General features: G+C 47.5%; 4 protein-coding genes across 4 annotated transcripts; 2 read left to right on the top strand and 2 right to left on the bottom strand.

Annotated features, from left to right (window-relative positions):
• Nucleotides 1-19: 19 nt before the first annotated feature.
• BDV27DRAFT_133253 (GAF domain-containing protein) lies at nt 20-748 on the bottom strand (the record flags this gene model as incomplete). Its single annotated transcript, XM_032068047.1, has 3 exons — nt 710-748; nt 534-640; nt 20-359 (listed from the first exon to the last, which is right to left on the bottom strand). Coding segments are annotated over exons 1-3 (450 nt in total), but the record flags the coding sequence as incomplete, so codon positions are not given.
• A 479-nt stretch (nt 749-1,227) lies between these two features.
• BDV27DRAFT_133251 (agmatinase) lies at nt 1,228-3,047 on the bottom strand. Its single transcript, XM_032068046.1, has 8 exons — nt 2,695-3,047; nt 2,429-2,623; nt 2,216-2,369; nt 2,139-2,162; nt 2,059-2,080; nt 1,966-2,008; nt 1,683-1,908; nt 1,228-1,632 (listed from the first exon to the last, which is right to left on the bottom strand). The coding sequence occupies exons 1-8, from the start codon at nt 2,989-2,991 to the stop codon at nt 1,424-1,426; spliced, it is 1,170 nt and encodes a 389-aa protein (XP_031924410.1). The 5' UTR covers nt 2,992-3,047; the 3' UTR covers nt 1,228-1,423.
• A 639-nt stretch (nt 3,048-3,686) lies between these two features.
• BDV27DRAFT_29571 (putative GABA permease) lies at nt 3,687-5,731 on the top strand. The gene is made up of 5 exons (XM_032076251.1): nt 3,687-3,901; nt 3,951-4,011; nt 4,071-4,303; nt 4,371-5,213; nt 5,277-5,731. Exons 1-5 carry the CDS (start codon nt 3,817-3,819, stop codon nt 5,627-5,629), a joined length of 1,575 nt encoding a protein of 524 aa, XP_031924409.1. The 5' UTR covers nt 3,687-3,816; the 3' UTR covers nt 5,630-5,731.
• Nucleotides 5,732-10,041: 4,310 nt separating this feature from the next.
• On the top strand, nt 10,042-10,875 carry BDV27DRAFT_160840 (SDR family NAD(P)-dependent oxidoreductase; the record flags this gene model as incomplete). Its single annotated transcript, XM_032073112.1, has 2 exons — nt 10,042-10,501; nt 10,556-10,875. 2 exons carry the CDS (start codon nt 10,042-10,044, stop codon nt 10,873-10,875), a joined length of 780 nt encoding a protein of 259 aa, XP_031924408.1.
• Nucleotides 10,876-11,061: the final 186 nt, after the last annotated feature.

The following is an 11,061-nucleotide window of genomic DNA, read 5'->3' as shown; positions in this document are numbered from 1 at the left end:
AAAAAAAAAAAAAACATACCTCCCCACCCACAAGAATGGGCACAACAATTTCACTCCTCGAACTAGCATCACAAGCAATATGACCCGGGAAACTCAACACATCACCGACAAGAACCGTCTCCCGCTTCTCAGCCGCAGTGCCGCACACGCCCCTTCCGAACCGAATCTCCTGACACGCAGGTCGGCCCTGGAAAGGTCCTAGCCAGAGGACCTGCTTCTGCTTCTGGTCCTCGGTGGTTTGGGCATTGGGGAACTTGTCTTGGCGGATGTAGAAGCCGGCCCAGTTTACGGAAGAGGAGGGGCTGGGGAGGGCGGCGTAGGCGTGCCAGAGGAGGGAGGCAACGTTGGAGAAGTTACTGTATTTTTTTTTTTTTGGTTAGGGTTAGGTTCTTGGATCTTTGGGGTTGGTAGGGGTGGGAGTGGGAGTGGGGTGTTTATTACCTGACCTGTTATATTGGGTTGGTTAGTTAATGGGATCTAGTCATATAGAGGGTGATTGTATTAGGAGGATAGGATAGATAGGGATTGGACATACCCAGTTGCGCTGCCCGTAGACAAGACCCTGGGCTTGTTCGAGGACCTGAGTGTAGATGTCGGATTTGGAGGCGTTGGCGCCGAAGTAGGACGAGTCGGCGTGAGGCTTGAATTGTTAGCCTTTTTCCGTTGTAGAGGGGATAAATTGGGGAGAATAATGTGGGGATATATATACCATTGTGGTGATCTGGGATGGCTTTTGGTGCTGTATGGGAAAGTAATGGAGGGGTGGGATTTAATGGTTATCAGATTGAAGAATGTCGCAATGATGCAAAAGAATTGCTCGGGAAAAAAAAAAGTGGGGGGGGGGGGGGGGGCGCGGCGTTAAGATAAAGGGTCGGAGTTAGGGTGCTGTATGGACATATTGCTGTGCAGAATATTGCAATCTGGAATGCGTCTGGCTAGAATATTCGGTTTTTCATACTGATAGGATATAGATGTGTACGGTTACATACATACTCTATTGGCTACGCTTGGTATATGTGACATGGATCATGCGAAGATCGGCGTTCTTAGCTGGAGCCAAGTTATACTATCCCGGGGGCTAATCAGCCCTAAGTATAGTTGATACGGGTGTTCGCTATCTTTTCACCGCTGGGCGTAAGACTATACGACCTAGTTAATGCTGATCTCCTCCGGGGGTCGTGCTTTATCATTGGTAGCTGGGTTACTGAAGACGAGAGTCTCCACATAATTCAGTGTTTATAAAGACATATTTAAAAACATGCTTCATTGTACATTGAATCTGGAGCCACATAGTGGACGTTGCACAATAATTATGTACCACCCAATGAGCTATGGAGTATGTTTTGCTCTCCATGAGTACTGGAACCTACTGTCGTTTCAAATTCACACCTTACATAGACACCATGTGGATGCTAGCCAGATTCTAGTTATCATTGACCGGCGTTTCCACCATCAGATAAAGCAACGAATGAGCCACCTCAGCAGCAGCCAAAGTCGTAGTCTCGGCCGCTGTATCATATATCGGCGCAACCTCGACAACGTCGGCACCTATTACCGGCAATCCATGTAGAGCGTCTAGGATAGAAAGAAGCTCACGGGTGGTGAAGCCCCCTGGCTCTGCAGTTCCCGTTGCTACTAAAGTCAGGTAGATTGACCCAGCTAAAGGGTACCAGAAAACTCACCAGGTGCGTAGGCTGGATCCAAGACATCAATATCCACAGAAATATACACCTTGTTGTCACCAACCCGGGACTTGATCTGTTCTACGATACCATTTATCCCGACCCGATCTAAGTCACGAGCTTTGATGATTTCGAATCCGCATCGGATATCGTTTCGGATATCGCCCTTTGGGCGGATGACAGGGGCACGGATACCAACGTGTAAAGATGTGTCGCGGATAAGGCCCTGGACGTGGTTAGTGTATTGCTTAATTAATCACTTGGTGCTCGGATGGTGACTAACCTCTTCATGGGCTATGTGAAGGAAGGTTCCGTGGTTTACCCCGCTGGTAATGTCAGTAGAGTGTCGTGCCGACATAGACAATGTTCAACCTACGCATAGTGGGATATACCACCCCCTAATATAGAGTGAGCAATTGTGTTATTACGATATCCGGCGTTTGAGCATGGACCTACCTAGTACCTTAGGGTCCCAAGTGTCTGAAAGGTCAGGTCAGCAATATAGATTTATACGGGACTGTAACGAGTTATACCGAGATGACTATCAAAATGAATAACCGAAACAGGACCCCACTTGGCATACGTCGACCTCAGTGCCGACAGTGTTGTTGTGTGGTCTCCACCGAGGGTAAGAATACGAGGTGTACGGCCCAGATTTGTACTATTCGTAGGACGCGATGATATAACCTATCGGAAAGTTTCGATGGTAAATCATTGACACGGTTAAGGAGCTCGTGAATACCTACCTTGTGTGCTAAATCGAGCTGCTTCAATGCAACTGTGTTATCCAACCAGGTCAGTGGCGCGTCCCCACAGTCCACCATCTTCGCCCAGCTTTGGAAGACATTGACACCCGTGTAGATGTTCCATCCTTGTAATCGTCGAGAGCCGAGACGAATACCGCCTGGCCCGTATCTGGCTCCAGGACGAGCGGTAACACCCTGTAAGCAGAATCAACTCAGCATTACACGACCCTTGCACGTCATTAGACGAGATATTAGGTCGAACGTACAGTGTCGAACGGGGCACCCAAGATTGCAATGTCAAAAGGTGTGGAGTGTGCCTGGTCATCGACCAAACAGTTTACGTAAGGTAAGTTTGCGAACGTAGTCAGTCCTGAGAACTGACTACCCGTAACAATATCAACAGTATCATCTTTGCCGAGCGGAACTTGTCCGGAACCTTGAATTGCTGCGATGGGAGGGAAGACGATCTCCCTCGCAACGGCAGATGTGGATGCAATGAGAGGAATCAGGCCGTATGCAAACATTGTGGAGTGTGATCCAGTGATGTAAGGAAATGGAAGCATTCGTCTCAGCTGATTGCTCTTTTATGAACGTATGGGCCAAGCATTACGTCTTTCCATTTCTGTTCTAGTGGTCAATACTCCTCATTGTATAGGTAGGGATACGGGGCCCTCGGAACCCGCCCTCCCATATTAATATGCTCTCTAAATTCTGTCATGAAGTTAGGAGTTTTATAGTTCTGACATTACTCATAAAATTTGGGTCAGGGCTCGGGTGATCCAATGACTTCAATCCTGTGAGGTACTCTATCAAATTGCCTCAGATCAGTAAGTCAGATCATGACAATGACGTTTCGCACTGATAGAGATATAACAGATATACTTATCAATTTTATTAGGAAATGGATTTTTCAAACTTATGCCGAATGCCGTGGGCCCTTATCGGGTGTCACTTTACTCCAGAAACCACAAAGACACCGCTCCACTGACGTTCTCCCATTCATGCAAACATCCGCCAATCTGAATCTTACACTGTGCACAAATATGGGCCTTGATGCCTCCAACCCAGGCCCAGAATGTCTAATCTCTGGTACCGCCGATGAATGCTGATTCGCTCCCCCACACTCGCTGCTCCACCGTCGTCGCGGAGACCTTCTCGATTGGGAAGGTCAGATAGCACATCTATCTTATCGCTGTCAAGCCTTCGGCCGGCTATCGTCGAACCAACGCCTCCTCCATGGGGTTACCCTTCCCAACGGGGAAGTTCCTGAAGGACCTGGAGTATAGCCATGGGTTTTTTAAAAGGGCGTGGTGTCCCTGGTGGCAACCCACGCATCTGTTGCCTAGGTATTGCATCTTCAAGCCTTAGACGAGACACGAACTATTACCATGGCGAAGGAGGAGGATAATCAGCAAGTCTTTTCAGAACCAACGGGGGAAGATGCTCGTCTGGAAAATCTCGGCTATGAGCAGGGTATGCTGTTCAATTCTGATTACGTGCGTGTGTGCTGATGTGTGTATAGAGCTCAAGCGAACCTTTGGCTTGTTGGGTATGATTGGTTTCAGCTTCAGCGTGGTTACTTCGTCAGTCAACCGATTAATTCATAGAGGCTTTTGATCATGGTATCGCTAACCTTGAGCAGATGGACGGCTCTAAGCGGTGTTTTCATCGTCGGCGTCACATCCGGTGGCCCCCCGGTCATGGTGTTCAGTTTCATTGGCGTGAGCCTTCTCACACTGGCAGTTGCCATTCCAATGGCAGAAATGTGCTCGATGTATCCCGTTGCAGGAGGTCAATACTCCTGGGTTGCGGCTTTAGCGCCTCCGAGTATCGCTCGTGGACTTTCTTACATTAGTGGCTGGTTCATGCTCATCGGTATGTCTGCTCAACCCTAATAGTGCCATCCACTCGACCCTGAAACTAATGACCACCTTCAAACTAGGTATTCTCGCAATGGGTGCAACGAACAACTCTATCGCAGCCAACTTCGTACTCGGCATGGCCAATCTCGTCTTCCCCGATTACACCATCGAGCGTTGGCATACTGTCCTGGTAGCTTATCTAGTGGCATTCATGGCGACAGCAATCAATATCTGGGGTCCGCACCTCCTGCACCGCATCTCCCGATTCATCCTGATTTGGAACGTCGGTTCCTTCCTGATAACCACGATCGTCCTCTTAGCCACAAATGACCACAAGCAACCCGCATCATTTGTGTTCTCCGAGTTCCAAAATTTCTCAGGCTGGGGATCCGCAATGGCAGCCATCGTAGGTATTCTGCAAGCCTGTTTCGGGATGTGCTGCTACGATGCCCCCTCACACATGACTGAAGAAATGAAGTCAGCTTCGAAGGAAGCTCCTAAGGCTATCATTCTCTCGGTCGTTCTCGGTGCTGTGACGGGATTTGCCTTCCTGTTGACGCTCTGCTTCTGCATCGGTGACATCAGCAACACTGCCAACACAAGCACCGGCGTACCTGTCATCCAGATCTTCTATGACTCTACAGGAAGTAAAGTCGGCACCTGTTTCTTAGCAAGCATGATCGCCATCATCGTCATAGTTGCCGGAAACAATTTGTTAGCGGAGGGATCGCGCTCGGTGTATGCCTTTTCCCGAGACCACGGCCTTCCCTTCTCGCATATCTTCTCCAGAGTAGACAGCAAGCGGCATGTGCCAGTCAACGCCGTGCTCCTTACCCTCGTCGTGCAACTTGCTTTGGATGCAATTGACTTCGGTACAACCACCGGCTTCCAAACGGTCATTGCTATCTCCACTGAGGGATTCTGTAAGTCATACCACGTTACCTTCTCATTTCTTCACTGTGAATGATTCGCTAACTATGTATAAGATCTTTCCTACGCCATGGCTCTATTCAGCCGTCTCCTCGGCTTTATAACCGGTCATAAGACACATTTGAAAGGCCCCTTCGCCCTCCCCCAGTCTATGTCTATCGCTCTTAACATCCTGGGTCTGCTATTTCTGCTCTTCGCAGCTATCACATTCAACTTCCCAACCGACTACCCTGTTACGCATGAATCTATGAACTATACCTCCGCAGCGATTGGGGTCATTGGATTGATTAGTGCGGTGACATGGATAACTACGGGCAGGAAGCAATTCACCGGACCACAAGCCATGAGTGTGCTGAATGGACATGAGAGGGAAGCGAGGGTGAGTGAAGAGATGGTTAAGAAAGGGTAGATTTTATGCTTTGTAGTTTACGGATCTTTCTATGCTCTATTATAGTTGTTTATATCTTTCGTACTATTCGCTTAGCATCATAGATTATTTTAGCGACTTTTTTCTTTAAGAAGACTTATTATATTTATTTGATCTAGAGCGGATACCAACGACCTTTCTGGCAGCCTAATGTTCTCTATCTGTGGGAGATGTTTTACATACTCTACAGTAAAGGTCACTTGTAAGCAATACATAAATTAGGTCCTAACATGCTACCATAATGTCAATCTCTTGACGAATTCTGTGATGAGTATGATGATGTTGTGATTGTATCTACCGGTGTACGGAGAAGCGGTAACAACCTATACATAACGGGGAAAGACACAAGTAGATAAAGATGGGTCGGTTGTGAAATGCACGACATAACATAGCCAATCAGTCGACATCCGAGCTAGAATCCACAGAACTAAAATGTGTCAAGTGAGCTGTATTCGTAGTCTCGCAAGCACTCTTCCAGGGTGCTGAGACGTTGATGTTTTCCCATCAAGAACTGCCTAAGTTATACACTCTCGGCGTCTTTTATTTTCGACTATGCCCAGTCATTTTGCTTTTTGAGTTATGATAAACTCTCATGGAGGTAGAGATCGCTGATTGTCCTAGTTGTGTGGTTCTAACTATGTGACTACCTTACAAAGGCGCGCGTAGGCGCTAGGCCGAATACCTAGGGATCCCGCGGTCAACATGTTATCAAAAGCTTTCTTCTCCTTCCAGAAAGATTCAACCCGCCTTATCGGAGACGGTGTTTGTGAATGCTTAACAGGTGGTAGGTTCTTAGGTAACTAATTAAAAGGTTGAACATTGTGCCAGCTGGGCTCTTATTGCAACCGGCATCTTCTGGTGCCATTTTCTTCTGTCGCGCTGGAATTGGACGTGGCGGATATGCCGACGTTGGAGGAGGGGTTCGTATCGATGGGCTCAGAGCCCGTAGCGGTAGATTCGGTGGCTTCAGACATGTCTCTCTTGGTTGGATAGTGTATCTAGCGATTGTTCTATCACGGGGTTAGTGATTGGTAAATCCTGGCCTGCTCGTCGGGGTGTCTTGGTGGAGGCTGCCTGCGTCCAAAATCTGTTCTATGTCTCCCGGCGTGAATTCTGTGCTCCCACAGGCGGAGCATACAGTTGCGCTTGTGGAGCCGGGTAATCAATAGCAGAAGACGGGCGCCATTAGATATAAACATTTCCACACTCTCGCTGCAGTTCGAGTACCTCCATGAAGGATCCCGCCCAGCGAGAATCCGAACAGCTAGGAGGAAGAGCTTTGCAAAGATTCAACAATGGCATTTTGATAGGGGCAGGAGACAGGGGAGCAAGAGATAGGCCGTTGGCTCTCTAATATCTATATCCTCACATCATTGTTGTACTTTGTATAAGCTTTGTCCAGATTGTGACAATACTACCGACACTGACAACTACTGCCTGTAAAGGGAAGGGACCACACCGATAGCGACGACCAGCGGAGCATCAAGAAATGCTGCGCAGCGACCCATCTTTATTTTCCATAACAGTGATAGCCATGCGAGGTTCACCGCTACGGAGGCAAAAGCGTCCCATTGCTGGCAAAATCCGGGAGAATGCCACGATGCGAGCGCCAGTTTCAAGTGGTATCTCCTGACACAAGTCCCGACGATGAAAACCTGTACCAGTGTCTCCGAGCAAGCTGTTAGCCTCGTCAAACATGTAGTATCTGGCCGAATCCAGTGACAAGTTCCCAGACTCTACAGCTCCGAGGACTTCCCCGGGGGTGCCAACTATTATGTCAAAGTTGCTAGACTGCTGGTCGGTCTCGGGACTACCGCTTTGGGAGACCCTCGGCTGCACGAGCAGACTGTGGCCAGCTTGCAGGTAGATTACTGGCTGATAACCTCATCAGTGACAGGCAATTGCTGCCGAAGAGCCCCCATTGTTAATCGGTAAGAACGCCTGTGCGTCACAACCACTGTCGAACTTTGAAAGATGAGAGAGAGCCTCAGCACCGCGGGGAGAACCCAAAAGGGATATTTAATGGCTTTTGACATATTCACTGGCGTCACGGAGTTTAGCCAGGACGATTTCCATGTTAATACTCAAGTTGTATTTACTGCATGTGCTGGCCCATTGACGCAAAGGTATGGCCTCCAGGGCGGCAGGGCTTTCGCACGTTCTGTAAAGCCGCTCAAGCGGAGACCAAATTCTGGCTGCGTCAGTCGAGAAAAAGCTCTCGTGCTTCATAGAGACATGACGGATCACCCCGAGGAGATACGGCACTAGCTATGCCCTAAAGGGTCATAGATGAAGATTTTGATATGATCGAGCGTATTGTGGACTCGGCGGAGCTCGCCAGTGGTGCTCTAGGGGTGCCAATTTCCTTTTGGTTGGCTAACGGGTGGTTGCTTATATTGATTAGCCCTTGGGGCATTGGGGCCACAGATATAACAGGTGACAGCAGATGGACGTTAGCCAAATCATCAGTATTCTTGGGCAGGTTTCGCGCTTGCATTCTGGCCTTTCCCGTTAGACAGTGCGACTATAGAACACGAAGAATGGCCACAGCTTGCTTTACACGATCATGCCCATCGCCTAAACCTTGATGAAAGACATTACGAAAATGCTGGAAAGAGACAATGGTGAATAGAATGAGGCGTAACAGGAAGCATATCAAAAAGACATACATTTCTGCAAAGTTGCTGCAGGTTTGAACCTGGAGATGTAACGTAATATGAGCATATGAACACGATGTTCCTATTACTGTCCCTAGTAAATTCCTTTAAGAGGGCTCGCTCTCTCAATCCGTGAGATCTGAATGGAACACCGCAGTCAATACAGCAAAGCGTTAGTATAACGCATACCAAAATTAGTAGATTCTAGACGCTTATGCTGGAAGGGATATGATCAATTTAATGCCTTGTGATCAGCACACGCAACATGGGCTGGCGAGTTGCACCATACTATTGAATTCTTGTGATAGAGGAAAGCCTCATCTTTGAGCAATACTAGGGAAGGGGTCTGCTAGGGCTGTTGATGCTGCCGATGATAGAAGCAAATGGTTTGATCAGGGCCACTCTTCGAGGCTATAGTGTTTCCCAAGAGTAACAGGCCTCTCACCAGATCTTTGAGTCAAGTTCAGATGGCACACATATTTCATCAGCTTCCTAGCAAAGACCACGGCTACAGTTGCCGCATGCTCTATTTCAACTAGGGTAGTAATAATTAGGCAACCTGGTAGATTGAAAACCAGGGTTTGTATAAGTTGGGTGGGCTTCTGTACGTCTTGTTCGCAGTGTAATATCTGAAAATTTCATCCCATTTCGATGTGAGATAGAGGGTCCCTATGCTAGGCTTGAGCAACCTTTTCGGCTTATAAATGTGCTGGATACAATAACTTACCCAGCAAGCCTGTAATGTTGATGAAAGTCTGCTCCGGCTATGAATGAATCCTTATATGCGTTCTGTCTACGAATCTTTAAAATTTTCCGGTGTTCGTAGTTGGAATAGCTGTAGGTTGAGACTCAAGTAGTAAAAGTCCGGCTTTTGGTTCGTGGTACCGAATGGAACGTAAAGCATCCCACATATATGCCTTTATCTTTTGACATGTAATATTTATGCAAAAGCTGTATCTCCACGGTGGTCTCCAGAGTAAAAGGAGAGAAAGAAAACTTGAGGATGGAGCTAATTGGGTTTTATATATAGTAGAAAGTCCAAGGAGCGAGGCAGATGGAAAGATCATTCCGTGAAGATTTAGGGCTAATTGTAGGAGGATGAAGGAGTTAATATAAGCAAGCCTATACACATACCCTCAGACCTTGACAGAGGGCTTAAAGGAATAACGGACAAAGGAATAATGGAATATTACCAATGGCAAAACGGGGATTGCCATTGGTCATAGGTGAATCATTAACTAATCATTTCAGTATTCAAGGAGCCTTTTAGAGAATTCCTTGGTCTCGCAATTTAATAACTCTTTCAGAGGCGGCATTTCCTGGTTCTCCTTTCAACAGACGATGTTTCGGATATGGGGAATTAACTTAGGGTTGTGGGAATTTCCGGATGTCTGCCTGAGGAATCAATATACCACTGGACTGAATACGCAAATACGACAGCCGAGGTTCCCCACAACGTTGCAATTGGCCAACCAACGGCCCTCACTGGAGACAGTTATAGGAGTAAAAGTATGGTCCACGTACACGCCAGGGAATGGCTGCACGGCACGGCTCGGGTGGCCTATTTTCGGCAAAATAACTTTAGGATTAGTGAAAGTACGTCCATTAATGAATCTCGTATCCGAATACGAATGTCGTATAGGGGTTCAGTGACATAAAAGATGGAGGTCCCATCCTCTGATGGTTACTGGCGCGATCAGTGCACAGTGACTTCTATTTCACCTATCTCACATCAATATGGCTACTTTATCCGGAAAGACTTGCTTGGTTACCGGCGGGGCCGGCGGGCTAGGCAAAGCTATTGCAACAAAATTCCTTGAGGCCGGAGCCAACGTGGTGATCTGTGACATCAACGACGATCGACTTCAACAGACCTCTGCAGAGCTTTCAGTAAAAGGCCCATTGAAAGCAGTGAATGCCGATATTACCTCTGCTGCAGCAGTGCAGGCTCTTTTTGACACAATCGTTTCCGAGTTTGGAAAGCTGGACATTCTGATAAACAATGCTGGGATCATGGACCGTTTTGACCCTGTGGGGGACTTGGATGAGGAATTGTGGGATCGCGTCATGGCTGTCAATCTGACGGCACCTTTCCTGCTGAGCAGATTGGCTGTTCGTAATATGCTTGAGCAGCCGAACCCAGATGGCTATATCATGAATATTGTATCGTTGGCAGGCAAAGCTGGTTGGACAGCTGGTATATAACCTTCGCCCTATTGCTACTCTTCTCGTGACGCTAACAAATGCTTAGGTGCCGCATACACAGCAAGTAAGCATGGATTGGTTGGTTTAACCAAGAATACAGCCGCGTTCTATGGAAATAAGGGTATTCGGTGCAATGCGTTGATGATGGGCGGTATGGCTACCAATATCACCGAGGCATTTATGGCAGGTGTGAATGAAGAGGGAAAGGAGAAAGTAGTGGGTATTATGGGAGCCCTGGGGTCACCCCTATGCGACCTAGACGAGGTTGCGGAAGTATGTGTTTCTATGACATGCGGCAAGGGGAGCAGGCTTATCAATGGTGCCTGTATTCCGGTTGATCATGGGTTTTCTGGTACAGTCGGCTAGATATCACGGGGCTGCGTTCCTATTATTTATACCATTTACGCCCGCAAAATGGGCACTGCCTTTATGGAGATTGCAGGTTAAAGGTGGGCCTTTATATAGAACCCAATCAAAAATATTAGAATCTTCCCTATAAACCAAGACTAGTAGAAATTATGCTATTTATTTATGCAATGTGATCTCAGATTT

This window comes from Aspergillus caelatus, assembly GCF_009193585.1.
Source record: "Aspergillus caelatus strain CBS 763.97 unplaced genomic scaffold BDV27scaffold_178, whole genome shotgun sequence".
Taxonomy (NCBI): Eukaryota; Fungi; Ascomycota; class Eurotiomycetes; order Eurotiales; family Aspergillaceae; genus Aspergillus; species Aspergillus caelatus.
The sequence above is the reverse complement of the archived record's forward strand: the minus strand, read 5'-3'. Positions and strand labels throughout refer to the sequence as shown.